This window comes from Salvelinus alpinus, chromosome 30, assembly GCF_045679555.1.
Source record: "Salvelinus alpinus chromosome 30, SLU_Salpinus.1, whole genome shotgun sequence".
In the NCBI taxonomy this organism is placed as follows: Eukaryota; Metazoa; Chordata; class Actinopteri; order Salmoniformes; family Salmonidae; genus Salvelinus; species Salvelinus alpinus.
This window is the reverse complement of record NC_092115.1, coordinates 1,880,783-1,906,279: the sequence shown is the minus strand read 5'-3', so window position 1 is coordinate 1,906,279 and position 25,497 is coordinate 1,880,783. Positions and strand designations below refer to the sequence as shown.

At 43.6% G+C, this 25,497-nt stretch overlaps 1 protein-coding gene across 1 annotated transcript; it reads right to left on the bottom strand.

Moving 5' to 3' along the window:
• Positions 1 to 5,596: 5,596 nt before the first annotated feature.
• LOC139559805 (protein THEM6-like) lies at positions 5,597 to 24,560 on the bottom strand. Its single transcript, XM_071376166.1, has 4 exons — positions 24,478 to 24,560; positions 13,934 to 14,158; positions 7,018 to 7,297; positions 5,597 to 6,850 (listed from the first exon to the last, which is right to left on the bottom strand). The coding sequence occupies exons 2-4, from the start codon at positions 14,152 to 14,154 to the stop codon at positions 6,722 to 6,724; spliced, it is 630 nt and encodes a 209-aa protein (XP_071232267.1). The 5' UTR covers positions 14,155 to 14,158; positions 24,478 to 24,560; the 3' UTR covers positions 5,597 to 6,721.
• Positions 24,561 to 25,497: the final 937 nt, after the last annotated feature.

Below are 25,497 nucleotides of genomic sequence, written 5' to 3'. Positions count from 1 at the left end.
CGCAAGAAACTGTTGAGCGTGAAAAACCCAGCAGCGTTGCAGTTCTTGACACCATACCCCGTTCAAAGGCACCTAAATATTTTGTCTTGCCCATTCACCCTCTGAATGGCACACATACACAATCTATGTCTCAATTGTCTGAAAATAAATCTGAAAACAGACCACTTTTATACCGTCCAGTGGTTACTCACGAGCAGTATCACCCCCAGCTCAGTCTCTCTAGCAGCACCCCAACAGTTAAACCTCTGGACGGGAAGAGACAGCGGCAGAGAGATGCGCCTGGTCTTTCAATGACAGTTTGGGGGACGGATTAAAACCTCTCACTGTCCTCGCGACTATCGTTGTATTAACTATTTTTGTATAGCTATTTAGTTAATGAACAGTGAGTTACCAACTTAAATACTCAAAACAACAAATTAGCAACATGGCTAGCTCGGAGTGCGCTCGTGTTTCTAGTCAGCCTTTTGCGTCGGACTGTCATCTCGTGTTGAACACAGTAATTCAAAGCAGTCAGGGCTAAAAGTAACCAGGAGGTTACATATATCTTTTATTTAAAATGCATTCAAAATAATTGACATTCATTTCCAATCGTGATATACTCTGCATCCAATTCAATATTTAAAATCTACAGACAGCAACATAAATAAAATGTAAAAAAATAAATAGACAATGAACATCATCATCAATAAATTATAGAAACACTGATTGTAATAAAAACACAGAATGGAGAAGCTCTGGTGCATTATATAGACGCAGTACACACAAGATAGAGTTCCCTAACGTAAGGTTACCTGCGTAACCCTGGTTCTCTGATATTACGAGTGAGACATCTCACCGTGGGATTCACCAGAATCTCCTAAATAGCTCGGGGGAACCAGTCATACACATGTCAGAGACAGTCTTCAATATCATCCCTCAGATGCTCTCTGAAGCCAGGCAGTCTTCAATATCATCCCTCAGATGCTCTCTGAAGCCAGACAGTCTTCAATATCATCCCTCAGATGCTCTCTGAAGCCAGGCAGTCTTCAATATCATCCCTCAGATGCTCTCTGAAGCCAGGCAGTCTTCAATATCATCCCTCAGATGCTCTCTGAAGCCAGACAGTCTTCAATATCATCCCTCAGATGCTCTCTGAAGCCAGACAGTCTTCAATATCAACCCTCAGATGCTCTCTGAAGCCAGACAGTCTTCAATATCATCCCTCAGATGCTCTCTGAAGCCAGACAGTCTTCAATATCATCCCTCAGATGCCCCACCAACGAGGACAGTACGTGCCAATGAAAGCACAGTGACATCTGGTTGGTAGAACCTCATTAATATATGAGGGGATGCCCAACTAGCCACATGGCCGATCTCCTGTAAGGAGATGCCCTTCAACAGTGCCCAAGAGGTAGTGAGCCCTCTGGCCCTCCGGAGGCTGTAACCCCTTGCTATTGAAGGCCAATATAAAGAGCTTCCCCATCCAATGGATCCAATTGAGCCCTTGCAGAGAGGCACCCAGGACAAAGAGTTGGTTGCGCTAGCGCAAAGCTGTCGTCCAATCCATTTATATGCGCAACGCGAGTACTGGACAGAAACGGGGTAGCCCGTCCTCTTCCATAGAAGGGAAAGCCGGCATGTGGAAAGCCTCCAAGGACAGACCATTGTAATTGCAGTCAACCTTGGGCATAAAGGTGGGGTTGGGCAACAAGGTGATCTTGGAAAAGCCCAAGGCAAACTGCAAACAGGAACGGTGACCTGACAGGGGATGTATCTCCCTGACTCTACAGACAGGAACGGTGACCTGACAGGGGATGTATCTCCCTGACTCTACAGACAGGAACGGTGACCTGACAGGGGATGTATCTCCCTGACTCTACAGACAGGAACGGTGACCTGACAGGGGATGTATCTCCCTGACTCTACAGACAGGAACGGTGACCTGACAGGGGATGTATTTCCCTGACTCTACAGACAGGAACGGTGAACTAACAGGGGATGTATCTCCCTGACTCTACAGACAGGAACGGTGAACTAACAGGGGATGTATCTCCCTGACTCTACAGACTTAAGGGGACTAGTCAGACTAGGTCAGACTAGGTCTGAAAGGAGAGATATTAGATGTCCATGCTTTGCAACGGCTCAAAAGGCTGCTGTGAAATAACCTCGAGCACAATAGACAAATCCCATGACGGGACTGAAGGCTTGGGAACTGGACGTAAGTGACAAACAACATAAAATAGGTGTTTTCCCACCGTGTTATCGTCAAAGGTTATATGACAGACAGAGACAGCAACTAAATAGACCTTAACAGTAGAGAAAGCCTTCCGTCTGTCCAAAAGGTCCTGCAGGAAGCGTAAAACCTCAGATACAGAACATTGGTAAGGAATGATCTGTTTTTCGGTCACCATTTTTTAAAAACACCACTTGTTTCCGTACAGTGAGCGTGTAGAAGGAGCCCTCTGGATAGAGTCAATACTCCAGATTTAACCTCTCACGGGCCAGAGAGCCATGGCTTCCGGGTGAGGGTGGACAGTCTCTCAGTTCGTGTTGGTCAGCAGATCTCTGCGTAACAGGAGTTGCCAAGGCTTGTTGTACAGCAGGAGAATGAGCTCCACTATCCACAGCTTGCCTTGCCACCAAGGGGCTACCACGTTACTTGTATGCGGAGTAAAGGTAGCCCAGCATGGGCACAGGTGCGCCGGTAGAGGCCTTGATCGGTAAACCTTGGGCCAAGCTAGCAGGCTCCATGGCTCCAAAAAAAACAGGTAATTCGAGAACAAAGTGAAACGTAACTACCATTCGCCAGTTGGGGTGGTAGGCTAGCGAGTTAGCACAGTGCTGGCCGGAGAAGCTAATCCTTTAACAATGTGAACACAGCTAGTGTTCGCCACAAGGGCTAGTAGCATGGCTAGCCAATTGGAAGCTAGCGCTATGTTGGTCTTGCGATGAACAAAAGTGTGCTTCTCGACCGATAAGCAGTGACGCTAGGATGGTCGGTCTGGTCAACATCGGTAGTGGGTTGAACTGAACTAGAGAGCGAACTAGTAATTCTACCCTTCCAGGTAGAAGAGCTAGTCAGTAGGAGAGCTGGCCTTGCAGCTAAGCTAGCCATGTCTCCTTCGTTACCTTAGAAGCGAAAACTTTAATTTTGCATTTTAGTAATTTAGTCTCAATAGCAACCCTCGACTTACAAGAGCAATTAGGGTTAAGTGCCTTGCTCAAGGTCACCGAGGTCACCCAACACAGAAGACCTATAACCTGCGTAACCTCACCGTCAAACCTGTGAATAGGAAAACAGACCAAGTGGTGCAAAGGAGAGCTAAGTAGAACTCCTCTGTGTGGAAGAGAGGTGAGAATGATCAGAGAGGGCAGGGGAGGGGCTCCCTCATTCGCCACTCGACCTGTCAGTCTCCGACAGACGTTTACGATTGGTCCTTCGAGCTACTTAGGAAATTCTGGTGAATCCCACAGATGTCGAAATGAATAATTGAAAGAGACTATCTTGAGATACATGCACACAACTAAAACTATTTTGGTAAGAGTTTCATGTCAGTGGAAAAAGGTTTTGCATCTCAGGTTAGGATGAATCCCTTAACACGACAGTCCTCTATCCTGCAGGCGAATGACCAAAGTGCATTTCTAGTGGCCTCATGGGTGGAATGGGATTTTCATAATTAAGAAACATTCTGGGTTTTTTATGCAGAAAATCTGGTGTTTCTATGTCAAGCGGTTTTGTTATATTTCAGTCTTCTGTGATGTATATAAAGTGTAATATTGGGATGCAAACTAAACATTTGATACATTTCAACTCCATATCTGACATGGTACAGGTGTCTTCTTTCTTTAGGCCCAGAACCATGTGTGTCAGATGGATACTTTTGTTTCAAAGTAGATTTGTTTAAGACTACCCAGAATCCCTCTGTGTGACCCTGATTTAGCCCACTGCAGTAAAAGGTTAAAGACACTTGGCCCGTAGTCGTTCTGATCTGGGATCAGTTTTGTATTTTAAAATTAAGTTCCTGTATTCGGAGTGAGCTGTCAGTCATGTCAGTTTAGTTCCTGTATTCTGAGGGAGCTGTCAGTCATGTCAGTTTAGTTCCTGTATTCGGAGGGAGCTGTCAGTCATGTCAGTTTATTTCCTGTATTCGGAGGGAGCTGTCAGTCATGTCAGTTTAGTTCCTGTATTCTGAGGGAGCTGTCAGTCATGTCAGTTTAGTTCCTGTATTCGCAGGGAGCTGTCAGTCATGTCAGTTTAGTTCCTGTATTCGGAGGGAGCAGTCAGTCATGTCAGTTTAGTTCCTGTATTCGGAGGGAGCTGTCAGTCATGTCAGTTTAGTTCCTGTATTCGCAGGGAGCTGTCAGTCATGTCAGTTTAGTTCCTGTATTCTGAGGGAGCTGTCAGTCATGTCAGTTTAGTTCCTGTATTCTGAGGGAGCTGTCAGTCATGTCAGTTTAGTTCCTGTATTCGCAGGGAGCTGTCAGTCATGTCAGTTTAGTTCCTGTATTCGGAGGGAGCTGTCAGTCATGTCAGTTTAGTTCCTGTATTCTGAGGGAGCTGTCAGTCATGTCAGTTTAGTTCCTGTATTCTGAGGGAGCTGTCAGTCATGTCAGTTTAGTTCCTGTATTCTGAGGGAGCTGTCAGTCATGTCAGTTTAGTTCCTGTATTCGCAGGGAGCTGTCAGTCATGTCAGTTTAGTTCCTGTATTCGCAGGGAGCTGTCAGTCATGTCAGTTTAGTTCCTGTATTCAGAGGGAGCTGTCAGTCATGTCAGTTTTGTTCCTGCATTTTGAGGGAGCTGTCAGTCATGTCAGTTTAGTTCCTGTATTCTGAGGGAGCTGTCAGTCATGTCAGTTTAGTTCCTGTATTCAGAGGGAGCTGTCAGTCATGTCAGTTTAGTTCCTGTATTCTGAGGGAGCTGTCAGTCATGTCAGTTTAGTTCCTGTATTCTGAGGGAGCTGTCAGTCATGTCAGTTTAGTTCCTGTATTCTGAGGGAGCTGTCAGTCATGTCAGTTTAGTTCCTGTATTCAGAGGGAGCTGTCAGTCATGTCAGTTTAGTTCCTGTATTCGGAGGGAGCTGTCAGTCATGTCAGTTTAGTTCCTGTATTCTGAGGGAGCTGTCAGTCATGTCAGTTTAGTTCCTGTATTCAGAGGGAGCTGTCAGTCATGTCAGTTTAGTTCCTGTATTCGGAGGGAGCTGTCAGTCATGTCAGTTTAGTTCCTGTATTCGGAGGGAGCTGTCAGTCATGTCAGTTTAGTTCCTGTATTCGCAGGGAGCTGTCAGTCATGTCAGTTTAGTTCCTGTATTCGCAGGGAGCTGTCAGTCATGTCAGTTTAGTTCCTGTATTCGCAGGGAGCTGTCAGTCATGTCAGTTTAGTTCCTGTATTCGCAGGGAGCTGTCAGTCATGTCAGTTTAGTTCCTGTATTCGCAGGGAGCTGTCAGTCATGTCAGTTTAGTTCCTGTATTCGCAGGGAGCTGTCAGTCATGTCAGTTTAGTTCCTGTATTCGCAGGGAGCTGTCAGTCATGTCAGTTTAGTTCCTGTATTCGCAGGGAGCTGTCAGTCATGTCAGTTTAGTTCCTGTATTCGCAGGGAGCTGTCAGTCATGTCAGTTTAGTTCCTGTATTCGCAGGGAGCTGTCAGTCATGTCAGTTTAGTTCCTGTATTCGCAGGGAGCTGTCAGTCATGTCAGTTTAGTTCCTGTATTCGCAGGGAGCTGTCAGTCATGTCAGTTTAGTTCCTGTATTCTGAGGGAGCCGTCAGTCATGTCAGTTTAGTTCCTGTATTCGGAGGGAGCCGTCAGTCATGTCAGTTTAGTTCCTGTATTCGCAGGGAGCTGTCAGTCATGTCAGTTTAGTTCCTGTATTCGGAGGGAGCTGTCAGTCATGTCAGTTTAGTTCCTGTATTCGCAGGGAGCCGTCAGTCATGTCAGTTTAGTTCCTGTATTCGGAGGGAGCCGTCAGTCATGTCAGTTTAGTTCCTGTATTCGCAGGGAGCCGTCAGTCATGTCAGTTCTAGGCCCTGTATTCGCAGGGAGCTGTCAGTCATGTCAGTTTAGTTCCTGTATTCGCAGGGAGCTGTCAGTCATGTCAGTTTAGTTCCTGTATTCTGAGGGAGCTGTCAGTCATGTCAGTTTAGTTCCTGTATTCGCAGGGAGCTGTCAGTCATGTCAGTTTAGTTCCTGTATTCGGAGGGAGCTGTCAGTCATGTCAGTTTAGTTCCTGTATTCGCAGGGAGCTGTCAGTCATGTCAGTTTAGTTCCTGTATTCGGAGGGAGCAGTCAGTCATGTCAGTTTAGTTCCTGTATTCGCAGGGAGCCGTCAGTCATGTCAGTTCTAGGCCCTGTATTCGCAGGGAGCTGTCAGTCATGTCAGTTTAGTTCCTGTATTCGCAGGGAGCTGTCAGTCATGTCAGTTTAGTTCCTGTATTCTGAGGGAGCTGTCAGTCATGTCAGTTCTAGGCCCTGTATTCGCAGGGAGCTGTCAGTCATGTCAGTTTAGTTCCTGTATTCGCAGGGAGCCGTCAGTCATGTCAGTTCTAGGCCCTGTATTCGCAGGGAGCTGTCAGTCATGTCAGTTTAGTTCCTGTATTCGCAGGGAGCTGTCAGTCATGTCAGTTCTAGGCCCTCACCTGATTCAACTAATCAACAGCTGAATGATAAGCAGATGAGTTGAATCAGGTGTGCTTGGGGCTGGGCTACAACGATGTGTAACGTTAGAGCTACTCAGGGAATGTGTCAATCACTTGTCTTTGTCTTCCTGTGCTCCAGTCTTGTCCTCTAGTCCACTCTGGGCTCTCAGGGCCTGGCTGCTGGCTGAGATGAAGCTGATCCAATGCTGCAGATCCTCAGGGTAGTCGGGACACTCCACCTGAACACACAGAGAGAAGAAGACTGAGTGATATCCCATGCATCAAAGGCCCCCTCTCCACTCCCTCATCCCTCCCCCCTCTGTTCCACTCCCTCTCCCCCCTTCCTCTCATGCCCCCCCTCCTCTCCACACCCTCTCTTCCCTCCTCTCATCCATTCCTCTCCTACCTTCCTCTTGCAGAGCAGCTGTAGGATGCTCTCAGGGTTGCTACGGAGAACGTTCTGTCTGCATAGCATCACCGCGGAGATGAACCCGTCGCCCTGGGAGACAAACCGCTGCTCCACGAAGAACGACTTGTCGTCCCATGCCACGATGCGAGTGCGCAAGTCAAATGCTTCCCCGAAGGCCAGCGAGCGTCGGTAGCGAATAGTGGAGGCCCCCACCACCATGGTGGCCTTCAGGGTCCGTAGGGCCTTAAAGATCCCGTTCCGCATGTAGTAGTGGAACCTGGAGGAGGATAGGGAACCAGTACAGACATTACCTAATGCCTTACGTCCATCTGAGTGATTCTCACCAAACCCAGTTTTAAAATGTCTGTAGCAAATTGAGTTACAAAACCATGATGCATCTGCAAAAATCAACTGTCATTCTGAGAACTAAGATGTCTAGGTGTAGGGGAAGAGTCATTTAAATACATTTGCCAGATGATTTTTTTGTTTTTACATTTTTCACCACAAATTCTCCTTTCCCGAAATGTATCCGGATTCAAAAGGAGCTATTTTATACAATTTGACTTTACAAAAAACCTAACTTACTTGAATACAACACAAAATATGTTGCTTTAGTTTGTCCATAAATTATAAAAATGGTATACTAGGTTAAGTTGACATTAAAATACGTTTATTACATAAAAACACACCCAGGATGCATCATCTACAGCAGGGGATCTTAAACTATTTCAGCTCCAGACCCGAAACATTGACCGTCCTCCCGTGACCCAAATGAGACATTGACCATCCTCCCGTGACCCAAATGAGACATTGACCATCCTCCCGTGAAATGAGACATTGACCGTCCTCCCGTGAAATGAGACATTGACCGTCCTCCCGTGAAATGAGACATTGACCGTCCTCCCGTGACCCAAATGAGACATTGACCGTCCTCCCGTGACCCAAATGAGACATTGACCGTCCTCCCGTGACCCAAATGAGACATTGACCGTCCTCCCGTGACCCAAATGAGACATTGACCGTCCTCCATGAACCCAAAGAAGAAAGTGTGTGATTCTAGATGTATTCTCAGGACTCACCTGCCCAGGGTCACTCTGGGAAACCTGGTCTAGAGTAGGTCCCTCAGGTCAAGTTAACCTTTCCAAATGAGGAGCTTATTCTCAAAACACCCCCTTTAACTCACTTGGCCATCTCATTACCGAAATGGGAAAAAAGCTAAATTGGGAAAAAGCCAGAGAACTATTACCTTACCAACATGGAGGCATGAATGGGGAAAAAGCCAGAGAACTATTACCTTACCAACATGGAGGCTTGAATGGGCTTCAGTGATGTGGTCAACTGTTTACTGATTTCCTATTGGCAGGTCTCCTTTTATTTGACTGAATGAGCCTCATTAAAAGAAACACACATTTTGCATTACCACGTCCTTTTTAGGTCCGTTTCAGTAATGAAAATAAGCTCATTCTAATGTATAGTCAATCGGTATGCAGTGCTAGTAACTTTATGTATTTACTAAGACCACGTCTTAAAACATACTGGATAGATTTCTTTAAAATAAAACAGTTTTTTGATTAAGTAGGGTTTGTCAACAAATATGGCATGTAATAAACAGTTATTTTACTTTAAGTCACAATTGTCAGTTTGTGTTTCAGCAAAGAGCAGTGTTACCACTGAAAGGAGGATATCCCTCATTTTCAATCTTACCTATACTGTTGTTAATAATATCCTAAGGCAGTTTTTGGTCCGTATCTCACCTATTTTGAAACGTATAGATATAGTGTGTCATGCCGTTTGCCCATAGGATCCCATTCAATCCAGAAATATCTCAAATACCTTAAAATACCAAATATCCGCATCCTAACTCACCAATATTAACTGTAAACACCAAGGAAAGATATATATTTTATAAAAAATACACAGAAATATCTTATTTACATAAGTATTCAGACCCTTTGCTTTGAGACTCTAAATTGAGCTCAGGTGCATCCTGTTTCCATTGATCATCCTTGAGATGTTTCTACAACTTGATTGGAGTCCACCTGTGGTAAATTCAGTTGATTGGACATGATTTGGAAAGGCACACACCTGTCTATATAAAGGTCCCACAGTTGACAGTACATGTCAGAGCAAAAACCAAGCCATGAGGAATTGGAATTGTCCGTAGAGCTCCGAGACAGGATTGTGTCGAGGCACAGATCTGGGGAAGGGTACCAAAAAATATCTGCAGCATTGAAGGTCCCCATGAGCACAGTGGTCTCCATCATTCTCAAATGGAAGAAGTTTCGAACCACCAAGACTCTTACTAGAGCTGGCCGCCTGGGCAAACTGAGCTCCAGAGTTCCTCTGTGGAGATGGGAGAATCTTCCAGAAGAACAACCATCTCTGCAGCACTTCACCAATCAGGCCTTTATGGTAGTGGCCAGACGGAAGCCACTCCTCAGTAAAAAGCACGACAGCCCGCTTGGAGTTTACCAGGAGTCACATAAAGGACTCTCAGACCATGAGAAACAAGATTCTCTGGTCTGATGAAACCAAGACTTAACGCTTTGGCCTGAATGCCAAGCGTCACGTCTGGAAGACACCTGGCACCATCCCTCCGGTGAAGCATGGTGGTGGCAGCATCATGCTGTGGGGATGTTTTTCAGAGGCAGGGACTGGGAAACTAGTCAGGATCGAGGGAAAGATGAACGGAGCAAAGTACAGAGAGATCCTTGATGAAAACCTGCCCTAGAGCGCTCAGGACCTCAGACTGGGGTGAAGGTTCACCTTCCAACAGGACAACAACCCTAAGCACACAGACAAGACAACGCAGGAGTGGCTTTGGGACAAGTCTCTGAATGTCCTTGAGTGGCCCAGCCAGAGCCCGAACTTGAACCCGATCGAACATCTCTGGAGAGACATTAAAATAGCTGTGCAGCGATGCTCCCCATCCAACCCCATCCAACCTGACAGAGCTTGAGAGGATCTGCAGAGAAGAATGGGAGAAACTCCCCAAATACAGGTGTGCCAAGCTTGTAGCGTCATACCCAGTAAGACTTGAGGCTGTAAACTCTGCCAAAGGTACTTCAACAAAGTACTGAGTACTTATGTAAATGTGATATTTCCGTTTTTTTATTTATTATTATACATTTGCAAAAATGTCTAAAGACCTGTTTTTGCTTTGCCATTATGGGATATTGTGTGTAGATTGATGAGGGAAAATAACAATTTAATCAATTTTAGAATAAGGCTGTAACGTACTTTGTTTTTGAAAAAGCCAAGGGGTCAAAACACTTTCCGAATGCACTGTATAGTCAATCCTGCAAAAATGTCTATAAACCTGTTTTAACTTTGTCATTATGGGGTATTGTGTGTAAATTGATGAGGAAAACAATTAATTGAATCCATTATAGAATAAGGCTGTAACGTAACAAAATGTGAAAAAGTCAAGGGGTCTGAATACGTTCTGTATATATACAGTACCAGTCAAAAGTTTGGACACATCTACTCATTCAAGGGTTTTTCTTTATTGTTAATATTTTCTACTTTGTAGAATAATAGTGAAGACATCAAAACTATGAAATAACACATATGGAATCATGTAGTAACCAAAAAAGTGTAAACAAATTAAAATATATTTTATTCTTCCAAGTAGCCACCCTTTGCCTTGATGACAGCTTTAAACACTTTTGGCATTCTCTCAACCAGCATCACGAGGTAGTCACCTGGAATGCATTTCAATTAACAGGTGTGCCTTGTTAAAAGTTAATTTGTGGAATTTCTTTCCTTCTTAATGTGTTTGAGCCAATCAGATGTGTTGTGACAAGGTTGGTGGTGTTATACAGAAGATAGCCCTCTTTGGTAAAATACCAAGTTCATATTATGGCAAGAACAGCTCAAATAAGCAAAGAGAAACGACAGTCCATCATTACTTTAAGACATGAAGGTCAGTCAATTGGAACATTTCAAGAACTTTTTAAGTTTCTTCAAGTGCCGTCACAAAAACCACGAAGCGCTATGATGAAACTGGCTTTCATGAGGACCACCACAGGAAAGGAAGACCCAGAGTTACCTCTGCTGCAGAGGATAAGTTCATTACAGTTAATGCACTTCAGATTTCAGCCCAAATAAATGCTTCAGAGTTCAAGTAACAGACATCTCTCAACACCAACTGTTCAGAACTGTGTGAATCCTTCATGGTCAAATTACTACAAAGAAACCACTACTATTCATTTTTATTTATTTCACATTTATTTAACCAGTTGAGAACAAGTTCTCATTTACAACTTGCGACCTGGCCAAGATAAAGCAAAGCAGTGCGACAAAAACAACAACACAGAGTTACACGGAATAAACAAACATACAGTCAATAATATTGTAGAAAAATCTATATACAGCATGTGCAAATGGAGTACGGAGGAAAGGCAATAAATAGGCCAATAGTAACAAAGTAATTACAATTTAGCAAATGAACACCGGAATGATAGATGTGCAGATGATGTCCAAGTAGAAATACTGGGGTGCAAAAGAGCAGCAAAGTAAATAAAAACAATATGGGGATGAGGTAGGTAGATTGGATGGGCTATTTACAGATGGGCTGTGTACAGCTGCAGCGATCGGTTAGCTGGTCAAACAGCTGATGTTTAAAGTTAGTGAAGGAAATATAAGTCTTCAACTTCAGCGATTTTTGCAATTCGTTCCAGTCATTGGCAGCAAAGAACTGGAAGGAAAGGAGGCCAAAGTAGGTGTTGGCTTTAGGGATGACCAGTGAGCTAAGATAAGGCGGAGCTTTACCTAGCAAAGACTTATAGATGACCTGGAGCCAGTGGGTCTGGCGACGAATATGTAGCAAGGGCCAGCCGACGAGAGCATACAGGTCGCAGTGGTGGGTAGTATATGGGGCTTTGGTGACAAAAAGGATGTCACTGTGATAGACTGCATCCAGTTTGCTAAGTAGAGTGTTGGAGGCCATTTTGTAAATGACATTGCCGAAGTCGAGGATCTTTGGGATAGTCCGTTTTACACGGGTATGTTTGGCAGCATGAGTGAAGGAGGCATTGTTGCGAAATAGGAAGCCAATTCTAGATTTAATTTTGGATTGGAGATGCTTAATGTGATTCTGGAAGGAGAGTTTACAGTCTAGCCAGAAACCTCGTTATTTGTAGTTATCCACATATTCTAAGTCAGAACCGTCCAGAGTAGTGATGCTGGACGGGTGGGAGGGTGCTGGTAGCGGTCGGTTGAAGAGCATGCACTTAGTTTTACTTGCATTTAAGAGCAGTTGGAGGCCACGGAAGGAGTGTTGTATGGCATTGAAGCTTGTTTGGAGGTTTGTTAACACAGTGTCCAAAGAAGTCCAGATGTATACAGAATGGTGTCGTCTGCGTAGAGGTGGATCAGAGAATCACCAGCAGCAAGAGCGACATCATTGACATATACAGAGAAAAGAGTCGGCCCGAGAATTTAACCCTGTGGCACCCCCATAGAGACTGCCAGAGGTCCGGACAACAGGCCCTCCGATTTGACACACTGAACTCTGTCTGAGAAGTAGTTGGTGAACCAGGCGAGGCAGTCATTTGAGAAACCAAGGCTGTTGAGCCTGCCGATAAGAAAGCGGCGATTGACAAAGTTGAAAGCCTTGGCCAGGTCGATGAAGCCGGCTGCACAGTACTGTCTTTTATCGATGGCGGTTATGATATCGTTTAGTAAGTTGAGCAAAACTGAGGTGCACCTGTGACCAGCTCGGAAACCGGATTGCACAGCGGAGAAGGTACGGTGGGATTCGAAATGGTCAGTGATCTGTTTGTTGACTTGGCTTTCGAAGACTTTAGAAAGGCAGGGCAGGATGGATATAGGTCTGTAACAGTGGGTCTAGAGTGTCTCCCCCTTTGAAGAGGGGGATGACCATGGCAGCTTTCCAATCTTTAGAAATCTCGGCTGATACAAAAGGGGTCGAATAGGCTAGTTATATGGGGTTGCAACAATGGCGGCGGATAATTTTTGAAAGAGAGGGTCCAGATACTAAAGGACACCAATAAGAAGAAGAGACTTGCTTGGGCCAAGAAACACGGGCAATGGACATTAGACCGGTGGAAATCTGTCCTTTGGTCTGATGAGTCCAAATTTGAGATTTCTGGTTCCAACCGCCGTGTCTTTGTGAGACGCAGAGTAGGTGAACGGATGATCTACGCATGTGTGGTTCTCACCGTGAAGCATGGAGGAGGAGGTGTGATGGTGCTTTGCTGGTGACACAGTCAGTGATTTATTTGGGATTCAAGGCACACTTAATCAGCATGGCTACTACAGCATTCTGCAGCAATACGCCATCCCATCTGGTTTGGGTTTAGTGGGACTATCATTTGTTTTTCAACAGGACAATGACCCAACACACCTCCAGCCTGTGTAAGGGCTACTTGACCAAGAAGGAGAGTGATGGAGTGCTGCATTAGATGACCTGGCCTCCACAATCACCAGACCTCAACCCAGTTGAGATGGTTTTGGATGAGTTGGACTGCAGAGTGAAGGAAAAGCAGCCAACAAGTGCTCAGCATATGTGGGAACTCCTTCAAGACTGTTGGAAAAGCATTCCTTATGATGCTGGTTGAGAGAATGCCAAGAGTGTGTAAAGCTGTCATCAAGGCAAAGGGTGGCTACTTTGAAGAATAAAACATATTTTAATTTGTTTAACACTTTTTTTTGTTATTACATGATTCCATGTGTGTTATTTCATAGTTTTGATGTCTTCAATATTATTCTACAATGTAGAAAATAGTAAAAATATAGAAAAACCCTTGAATGAGTAGGTGTGTCCAAACTGTCGACTGGTAATGTGCCTTTCACCGCTCTCTCTATAAAACATACAAAACACTTAAATATATGTTTTTAAAGAAAAGTATCACAGTAAAACAGGCCTATGTGAGTGTGTTCGTCTAACCTGGCGAAGTCACACTCCCGCAGGTATCTGGCGTTATTCATGTGACCCATATAGTCCAGGTCATGAGGTAGGACCCTCCCAGCAACACTCTGCTCTGCCAGGACGTCCCAGACCGGGGGTTGGAACCAGGCCTGCACCACCACCACCACACCCCGCAGGAAGTACCACACATCCAGACAGGAGAAGAGCAGCAGCAGGCCCCCGAGAGCACACAGCAACATCTCTCTGGAGGAGAGAGAGAGCGACAAAGGGTTTGAATTTCCAGGGTGAACAGAGGAGAAGTCACAGATAAAGTCAACAAAAAAATCTAACTGGTTTATGACAAGTTGCAACAGGGAGACACCGCCAGCACGGAAACAGAGAAAATACACTAACTGGCTTTTTTGAGACAGGCCCTCTATATCCTAATCAGACAGTACCAAATGTTCTGTAAACACCAGCCAGGCCCTCTATATCCTAATCAGACAGTACCAAATGTTCTGTAAACACCAGCCAGGCCCTTATATCCTAATCAGACAGTACCAAATGTTCTGTAAACACCAGCCAGGCCCTTATATCCTAATCAGACAGTACCAAATGTTCTGTAAACACCAGCCAGGCCCTTATATCCTAATCAGACAGTACCAAATGTTCTGTAAACACCAGCCAGGCCCTTATATCCTAATCAGACAGTACCAAATGTTCTGTAAACACCAGCCAGGCCCTTATATCCTAATCAGACAGTACCAAATGTTCTGTAAACACCAGCCAGGCCCTCTATATCCTAATCAGACAGTACCAAATGTTCTGTAAACACCAGCCAGGCCCTTATATCCTAATCAGACAGTACCAAATGTTCTGTAAACACCAGCCAGGCCCTTATATCCTAATCAGACAGTACCAAATGTTCTGTAAACACCAGCCAGGCCCTCTATATCCTAATCAGACAGTACCAAATGTTCTGTAAACACCAGCCAGGCCCTCTATATCCTAATCAGACAGTACCAAATGTTCTGTAAACACCAGCCAGGCCCTCTATATCCTAATCAGACAGTACCAAATGTTCTGTAAACACCAGCCAGGCCCTCTATATCCTAATCAGACAGTACCAAATGTTCTGTAAACACCAGCCAGGCCCTCTATATCCCAATCAGACAGTACCAAATGTTCTGTAAACACCAGCCAGGCCCTTATATCCTAATCAGACAGTACCAAATGTTCTGTAAACACCAGCCAGGCCCTCTATATCCTAATCAGACAGTACCAAATGTTCTGTAAACACCAGCCAGGCCCTCTATATCCTAATCAGACAGTACCAAATGTTCTGTAAACACCAGCCAGGCCCTCTATATCCTAATCAGACAGTACCAAATGTTCTGTAAACACCAGCCAGGCCCTCTATATCCCAATCAGACAGTACCAAATGTTCTGTAAACACCAGCCAGGCCCTCTATATCCTAATCAGACAGTACCAAATGTTCTGTAAACACCAGCCAGGCCCTATATATCCCAATCAGACAGTACCAAATGTTCTGTAAACACCAGCCAGGCCCTCTATATCCTAATCAGACAGTACCAAATGTTCTGTAAACACCAGCCAGGCCCTCTATATCCTAATCAGACAGTACCAAATGTTCTGTAAACACCAGCCAGGCCCTCTATATCCTAATCAGACAGTACCAAATGTTCTGTAAACACCAGCCAGGCCCTCTATATCCTAATCAGACAGTACCAAATGTTCTGTAGACACCAGCCAGGCCCTCTATATCCTAATCAGACAGTACCAAATGTTCTGTAGACACCAGCCAGGCCCTCTATATCCTAATCAGACAGTACCAAATGTTCTGTAGACACCAGCCAGGCCCTCTATATCCTAATCAGACAGTACCAAATGTTCTGTAGACACCAGCCAGGCCCTCTATATCCTAATCAGACAGTACCAAATGTTCTGTAGACACCAGCCAGGCCCTCTATATCCTAATCAGACAGTACCAAATGTTCTGTAAACATTGAGCATTGGGGTGAAACAACGATAAAATTCTAGTGACCATCAGCACCTTAAGTGTCAGAAACAGAACACTGGAAATTGTACGGAAACTCCAAATATGCGAAACATTGTGTTGATCGCTCTAAATTAAATATGAACTTTAGTGATCTTAGATTTTAAATAGTTAAATAGAAGGAGAGAGAGAGGGGAGAGACAGACAGGTGTTACACTAGACCAGTTCTGGAGTATCTCTCTCTCACATGTCAGGTTTCACTTTAGGGCAGGAAAGACAAGGCCTCTGGTTTCACTGGTCTTGTTATAATGTCCCTTCATGAAATGAACAATATATTTCTTAGTACGATTGTTTCTGCATTTCCTTCTGAATGCAGCTAGATGGTTGAAGAGCTTCCAGACACACTACCCTGTAAAAGTAGATAGCTAGCCAGAATCCGACGAGACGTTCATTACATCACGATCAGAAACGGCGCGGCGCGAGATATAGCAGGGAAAACGTACCTCAATCCAGGGATGGTAGTGTACTCCTAATTATCCGAACTAAACAAATGGAGTTTTTCTTTTAAGATAATTAGGAGTACACTACCATCTCCCATCCCTGGATTGTGGCACGTTTTCTGCGCCATAACTCACGCGGTCACTCACGACTCCAACACCATCAACGGTGGTAGGCCTGATCACCAATGAAGACGAGACAGCCTATAGGGAAATGGTCAGAGATCTGGCAGTGTGGTGCCAGGAAAACACCATTTCCCTCAACGTCAGCAAGTCAAAAGGAGCTTATCGTAGACTACAGGAAACGGAAGGCCGAACACGCCCCCATTCACATCGACGGGGATGTAGTGGAGCAGGTCGAGAGCTTCCAGTTCCTTGGTGTCCACATCGCTAAGGAGCTAGCCTCAGGAGTCTGTAAAGATTTGGCATGGGCCGTAAGATCCCCAAGAAGTTCCGTTCTGTGAGCTTGTGTGGCCTACCACTTTGCAGCTGAGCCATTGTTACTCCAAGACATTTCCACTTGACAATCTCAGTTGACCGGGGCAGCTCTAGCAGGGCATAAATTTGACAAACTGACTTGTTGCAAAGGTGGTATCCTATGACGGTGCCACGTTGAAAGTCACTGAGCTCTTCAGTACGGGCCATTCTACTGACAATGTTTGTCCCAGGAGATTGCATGGTGGTGTGCTTGATTTTAGCTGATCTGATTGTAGCAGAAATAGCCGAACCCACTAAGTTGAAGGGGTGTCCACATACTGCTGTATATATAGTGTATGAAGGGGTGTCCTCATACTGCTGTATATATAGTGGATCATACCAGATCGATACTGAGGGTGACAGCTTCTCATACCAGATCAATACTGAGGGTGACAGCTTCTCATACCAGATCGATACTGAGGGTGACAGCTTCTCATACCAGATCAATACTGAGGGTGACAGCTTCTCATACCAGATCAATACTGAGGGTGACAGCTTCTCATACCAGATCAATACTGAGGGTGGCAGCATCTCATACCAGGTAATTTCTATTGGTTTAATGTGTCAGCATGTATTTATCTTGAATCGCATCACAATATCTACGTATGATTCCAAATCCGCCATCTGAGAAATATATTTTCTCATTCCGCTAAGGATCTCTGTCTACCAGCAGGAAAACGAATTTCTTAATTTGATCCTCGTTGGCTTCCGTAGGTATGGGTGTCATGGCAACTAATTCAACAAATGCTTGCCTCCATGACCTAAATGGAGAGAGATTTGAGATGACTGGTGAGGAGCTGGCAGGAGCCGGTCGTGGCAAATTAATAATTTAAGAGCTTAAACTGTACATTTGGTCACATGTAGAAGTGAGGCCGTCTTTATATCACCAAATTTGCAGGTAGAGTCGTGAAATTTTTAATTTGCACTGTTGAACAAATACAGTGACATGTTGTATTTGCACTGTTGAACAAATACAGTAAAATGTTGTATTTGCACTGTTGAACAAATACAGTAAAATGTTGTATTTGCACTGTTGAACAAATACAGTAAAATGTTGTATTTGCACTGTTGAACAAATACAGTAAAATGTTGTATTTGCACTGTTGAACGAATACAGTAAAATGTTGTATTTGCACTGTTGAACAAATACAGTAAAATGTTGTATTTGCACTGTTGAACAAATACAGTAAAATGTTGTATTTGCACTGTTGAACAAATACAGTAAAATGTTGTATTTGTACTGTTGAATACAGTGAAATGTTGTATTTGTACTGTTGAATACAGTGAAATGTTGTATTTGTACTGTTGAATACAGTGAAATGTTGTATTTGTACTGTTGAATACAGTGAAATGTTGTATTTGTACTGTTGAATACAGTGAAATGTTGTATTTGTACTGTTGAATACAGTGAAATGTTGTATTTGTACTGTTGAATACAGTGAAATGTTGTATTTGTACTGTTGAATACAGTGAAATGTTGTATTTGTACTGTTGAAAACAGTGCAATTGGAAAGTATCCCGATTTTTCCCACATTGTTACGTTACAGCCTTATTCTAAAATTGATTAGTTCTCTCTCCCTCAATCTACAAACAATATCCCATAATGTTAAAGCTAAAACAGGTTTAGACATATTGGCTAATTTATTAAAAATAAAACACTGAAATATCACATCTACATAAGTATTCAGACCCTTTACTCAATACTTTGTTGAAGCACCTTTGGCAGCGATTACAGCATTGAGTCTTGTTGGTTATGATGCTACAAGCTTGGCACACCTGTATTTGGAGAGTTTCTCCAATTCTTCTCAAGCTGTCAGGTTGGATGGGGAGCGTCGCTGCACAGCTATTTTCAGGTCTCTCCAGAGATGTTTGATCAGGTTCAAGTCCGGGCTCTGGCTGGACCACTGAAGGACATTCAGAGACTTGTACTGAAGCCACTCCTACTTTGTCTTGTCTGTGTGCTTAGAGTCGATGTCCTGTTGGAAGGTGAACCTTCGCCCTAGTCTGAGGTACTGAGCGCTCTGGAGCAGGTTTTCATCAATGATCTCTCTGTACTTTGCTCAGTTCATCTCTGTCTCGATCCTGACTAGTCTCCCAGTCCCTGCCGCTGAAAAACATCTCCACAGCATGATACTGCCACCACCACGCTTCACCGTAGGGATGGTGACAGGTTTCCTCCAGACGTGACACTTGGCATTCAGGCCAAAGAGTTAAATCTTGGTTTCATCAGACCAGAGAATCTTGTTTCTCATGGTCTGAGTCTTTAGGTGCCTTTTGGCAAACTCCAAGCGGGCTGTCATGTGCCTTTTACTGAGGAGTGGTTTCTGTCTGGCCACTCTACAATAAATGCCTGATTGGTGGAGTGCTGCAGAGATGGTTGTCCTTCTGGAAGGTTCTCCCATCTCCACAAAGGAACTCTAGAGCTCTGTCAGAGTAACCATCGGGTTCTTGGTTAACTTGGTCAAGGCCCTTCTCCCCGATTGCTCAGTTTGGTCGGTTCAGCCAGCTCTAGGAAGAGTCTTGGTGGTTCCAAACGTATTCCATTTAAGAATGATGGAGGCCACTGTGTTCTTGGGGACCTTCATTGTTGCAGAAACTTTTTGGTACCCTTCCCCAGATCTGTGCCTTGACATAATCCTGTCTCGGAGCTCAGCAGACAATTCATTTGACCTCATGGCTTGGTTTTGGCTCTGACATGCACTGTCAATTGTGGGACCTTATATAGACAGGTGTGTGCCTTTCCAAATCATGTCCAATCAATTGAATTTACCACAGGTGGACTCCAATCAAGTTGTAGAAACATCTCAAGGATGATCCATGGAAACAGGAAGCACCTGAGCTCAATTTCGAGTTTCATAGCAAAGGGTCTGAATACTTACGTAAACAAGCTATCTGTTATTTGTTTTTAATACATTTGCAAACACTTCTGAAAACCTGTTTTCACTTTGTCATTACGGGGTATTGTGTGTAGATTGCTGAGGATTTGTTTGTTTTTAATCCATTTTAAAATAAGGCTGTATCATAACAAAATGAGAAAAGTCAAGGGGTCTGAATACTTTCTGAAGGCACTGTATGTTACAATGTATGAAACCTACGTTTTTGCAGGGGGTTTAAATGAAAGTGGGAAAAGAGGGGAACATGTTTTCAAGGGTAGGCATGTATAGAGTGGATTATTTACATATAGAGTGCAGCCTGTGTATATAGCCAAGCTATCATTGACTAGGTACTGGTAACCCGTGTATATAGCCAAGCTATCATTGACTAGGTACTGGTACTCCATGTCATTTGCTAAATCAACAGTAGAAAGACGGTAATGAACGTCTATTGGGATTATGGCTACACGCTAGCTAGCTAGGTCATTTGCTAAATCAACAGTAGAGAGGTAATGAACGTCTATTGGGATTATGGCTACTCGCTAGCTAGATAGGTCATTTGCTAAATCAACAGTAGAGAGAAGGTAATGACGTCTATTGGGATTAGGGCATCTCGCTAGCTAGCTAGTTCATTTGCTAAATCAACAGTAGAGAGAATGTAATGACGTCTATTGGGATTAGGGCATCTCGCTAGCTAGATAGGTCATTTGCTAAATCAACAGTAGAGAGAATGTAATGAACGTCTATTGGGATTAGGGCATCTCGCTAGCTAGCTAGGTCATTTGCTAAATCAACAGTAGAGAGAAGGTAATGAACGTCTATTGGGATTATGGCTACTCGCTAGCTAGCTAGGTCATTTGCTAAATCAACAGTAGAGAGGTAATGAACGTCTATTGGGATTATGGCTACACGCTAGCTAGCTAGGTCATTTGCTAAATCAACAGTAGAGAGGTAATGAACGTCTATTGGGATTATGGCTACACGCTAGCTAGATAGGTCATTTGCTAAATCAACAGTAGAGAGAAGGTAATGACGTCTATTGGGATTATGGCTACTCGCTAGCTAGCTAGGTCATTTGCTAAATCAACAGTAGAGAGAAGGTAATGAACGTCTATTGGGATTATGGCTACTCGCTAGCTAGCTAGGTCATTTGCTAAATCAACAGTAGAGAGAAGGTAATGAACGTCTATTGGGATTATGGCTACTCGCTAGCTAGCTAGGTCATTTGCTAAATCAACAGTAGAGAGAAGGTAATGAACGTCTATTGGGATTAGGGCATCTCGCTAGCTAGCTAGGTCATTTGCTAAATCAACAGTAGAGAGAAGGTAATGAACGTCTATTGGGATTATGGCTACTCGCTAGCTAGCTAGGTCATTTGCTAAATCAACAGTAGAGAGGTAATGAACGTCTATTGGGATTATGGCTACACGCTAGCTAGCTAGGTCATTTGCTAAATCAACAGTAGAGAGGTAATGAACGTCTATTGGGATTATGGCTACTCGCTAGCTAGCTAGGTCATTTGCTAAATCAACAGTAGAGAGAATGTAATGACGTCTATTGGGATTAGGGCTACTCGCTAGCTAGCTAGGTCATTTGCTAAATCAACATTAGCCTGTGTTAAATCACCGGGAAAGCCAATCCAGAAGATAATGCCATATTACAACGTGTTGCGATGAATGTTCCCTCTAACACGGAACCCAAACCGGCTGCGCGCGTGCGCCATCGTGCATAAATGTATTTTGTCCCCCCACACCAAACGCGATCACGACACACAGGTTAAAATATCAAAACAAACTCTGAAACAATTACATTAATTTTGGGACAGGTCGAAAAGCATTAAACATGTATTGCAATTTAGCTAGTTAGCTTGCACCTGCTAGCTAATTTGTCCTATTTAGCTAGCTTGCTGTTGCTAGCTAATTTGTTCTGGGATATAAACATTGAGTTGTTATTTTACCTGAAATGCACAAGGACCTCTACTCCGACAATTAATCCACACATAAAAACGGCCAACCGAATCGTTTCTAGTCATCTCTCCTCCTTTCAGGCTTTTTCATCTTTGGATTTATATGGTGATCGGCATCTAAACTTTCATAGGATTACCACGACGACCGGCAACAGTTAATCTTTCAATCACCCACGTGGGTATAACCAATGAGGAGATGGCACGTGGGTACCTGCTTCTATAAACCAATGAGGAGATGGGAGAGGCAGGACTTGCAGCGCGATCTGCGTCACAAATAGAAAGGAGTTCTATTTTAGCCCTTGGCAACGCAGACGCTCATTGGCGCGCGCGAGCAGTGTGGGTGCAATAATTGAATAACATGGATTTCTACATTTATTTTGCGGCGCTCGCGCACGCGACGTGTCCGGTCTGGTCAGCATGTAAGTGGCGAGTGCGCAGGTGCGCAGCTCCCTGGTACTGCTGCACAGAGAAGCATCAGCCCACGCAGAGAAGCACGAAATTGAACTTCACTCGACTTTCTCGTTTTCCCCCTTAGTTAACACTATCAACATTCCCCTCTACTGTGGGAATTGTGATCGAATCAAAGCAATATTAGCTACTTTCAGTGCAACACACCAAAACAAACTATGCAACAGATTTTGTTGTAGGCAGAACGCATCAGTTGGATTCTATTGCATGACAAACCCACACCATTTCAACATCTAATCACCTCCGCTTAGTCTAATACAGTGACAACTAAAAGATACCAAAAATGATTTAGTCCAATCAAAGTAAGCTAAATATAATGTGGCTGTCCATGGTATTGATTTTTGCGTGTCTGTGTGTGCGCGTAGAAAAAAACAAAAAACACATTGACCCTACTTGCAGAGAAACACCAATGCCATCCTCCTCATCTTTCATGTTGTCTAAACGGTCTACGACTCTGTCATACAGTACAACCTTTCAGTTTTGTTGTCCTAAGCTACCTGTCTAAAATGCTTGCTCACTAACCTAACTTTCTTTCATGGGAAACAATTAGCCAGCTAGTTAACATTAGCATACTACATCTAGCTACATATTGACCTTCCTTCCTCTCAGGCCAGGGGCATAATGTATGAATTAATGGTTGGATCAGAATCACTGTTATCATCATTGGCCAGTACAGAGAATTAAGTAAAACGGCAAGTACAAATCCCTGGCTGTAGCTCAAACACTTAAGACACACCCTATCTCCTCAGCCCTCAAATGAAGTGGACACTTCTAATGACGTATCGTGACGTCTGACGAGTATACACTTGCAGGGCAAGGGGCGAGAGAGGAACTAATTATTTATAAATGGACCACCGCCTTGCACAGAAATTCATCACTCGTTCATCCCGCAATGATTGTTTTCAGCCACCGGTAGGTAGCTTATGGGTGCTTTATATGTGCTACAGTCAATTATGAGTGCATGTCTACTTTAAATATATCATTATTAATATACGCCTACAATATGATAGCTAGCAAATGAATTAGCTAAATAACATTAGCCCGAATAGCTGGAACTTCTGAAGGAAAATGTTTTATTTCTACAATTTCCAAAAGCTAACCAAACAAAATCATAACTTTTACGAAACGTGTTTGTGCCGTCATGTGCATTAGTAGCACAATTTCTAACTTATTTCCATTCGTTTTTACTTATACTTGTATGTTGACTCCATATTAACGCTTACATTTTTGGCTGACTTTTCTTAGCGGATGTACAATCGTCACAAATTGAATTATGGTGAGTTTCAGGCCGCAAAGTGAACATAAATGTACACTCGCAAACTCAACTAAAAACCAGGGCTGAGGGGCTTAACGTTGCAAACTCCCCTTGCTTGGCTAATCATTTGGACCGCCCTCCAAGATGGTGACAGGGATTCCCCCAAGGGCATAAGGCGAGGGTGTGTCTTTTATGAGTTTGAACCACAGCCCCCATCTCCATCCATGGTTAATTTAGGAAGGGGCTTTTAGCTAGCTATCCAGCCAGCCACATGAGGACAAAACAACAAGATGCAACAATTCAAGTTTTAGCTTGTGATTGGTCCAAATCTAAACCGGTTTCCCTTGACATTTTTTGGGGTGTGCCAGGACCACTCACAGCTCACTCAGTTTAGCTCAACGCTGATTGGCTATTATTTTATATGTTTTTTTTATCATCAAGGGAGGCAAAATGCTCACTGGCTTCCCTTGCATTTAATGCTACGGGTGTCTTCAATGTCATACTCTTTCTGACCAGACAGCATCAGATAGATACACTACACATACTGAGACAGAGGGGCGCTGTTTCGTTCGCTTTCTCCGGTGAGATACATTCAGCCTCTTTCGAATGGATAGACATTTATGAAACAGAGATTCCCGAAATTATTATATATGTTTTGTTTTTTATAACATTATTTGGCGAAGCATGTCTTTCCTTTGGCAACCACTGTAAATCATCAGCAGCGTAAACTACAAATTCAACTTGAAATCAAACACTGAGCAAATGTAATTGAATTACTAGCTTACTAGCGTTAGCTTGTTCAATAACGTTCAAGTACAGACCAACAACGTTAGCGTGCTACCTCAGGTAATCTGCTGGCTAACTGTGGTAGCTAACGCGTACAGTAGCTAGCTAAATTAGCTAGCTCAAATGTGGTGTCGGGATTGTGTTCCCCTATCTTATCATGAAGTTGTATTATATATTTCTAGACAGATGTTAACATGTACCAGAATGTTTTTAATTTTCATAATGAAAAGCCGGTAAACTTACAGCGTTTATCTGGATGTGCTGCGAAGTGGAAGAAGCCGTAAATGACGAGCTAGTAATCTACCAGCAGCACACACGATGTCGTCAGGTTGTATAGTAATGCGGAAATGTTACAAAATAAAAGCCCGCATTTCAAAACATTGTATATCTAATTCAAAATTGTTTTTTTTTAAATCTATGGCCACTTGTGTTGTGACAATGAAATATAATTAGTATATATATATATATATACACTATTTTTTTTATTTTTTACTTTTTTTATACCAATATGGAAATGTTGACACCGTTATGTTGAGAATAGTGGGCTGTAGAGAAATGTTCTACCTGTCTCAGCTAAAATGGGGTGGGGAATAATCAGTAAGGTTTCTCTTATGTGTAGTTTTGGAGGGGGACTGTGTCGTACATAACCAGCAGCACTTTGTTCTCCGCCCCTTCTATAGCTGCACTCAATGCATTATGGTGCCATAGGCTATCCAAATCACTGTACAGGAGGACTTGGTGGCCTGTATATTCTTTAGGTCAGGTTTTACTATATGTGTTCGCTTCCGTGTGCCGGTAGAGGCACAGGTGACAGACAGGTAGGATTCCAGTTGAGGTGCTTTAATAACGCTGAATATGCACAGTGGAGGGTCTGGTACAGTGTATATAGTGTAGATGGTCTGGTACAGTGTATATAGTGTAGATGGTCTGGTACAGTGTATATAGTGTGGATGGTCTGGTACAGTGTATATAGTGTGGATGGTCTGGTACAGTGTATATAGTGTAGATGGTCTGGTACAATGTATGTAGTGTAGATGGTCTGGTACAGTGTATATAGTGTGGATGGTCTGGTACAGTGTATGTAGTGTAGATGGTCTGGTACAGTGTATATAGTGTAGATGGTCTGGTACAGTGTATATAGTGTAGATGGTCTGGTACAGTGTATATAGTGTAGATGGTCTGGTACAGTGTATATAGTGGGGATGGTCTGGTACAGTGTATGTAGTGTAGATGGTCTGGTACAGTGTATGTAGTGTAGATGGT

Bases quoted from the DNA above. Each gene is read 5' to 3' on its own strand.
- LOC139559805 (XM_071376166.1), bottom strand. From the start codon at position 14,154: ATGTTGCTGTGTGCTCTCGGGGGCCTGCTGCTGCTCTTCTCCTGTCTG. The intron at 7,298-13,933 runs GTTAGACGAACA...ATCCTCCTCCAG, and splicing joins CGGGAGTGTGACTTCGCCAG to GTTCCACTACTACATGCGGA. The intron at 6,851-7,017 runs GTAGGAGAGGAA...CTGTGTGTTCAG, and splicing joins AGCTGCTCTGCAAGAGGAAG to GTGGAGTGTCCCGACTACCC.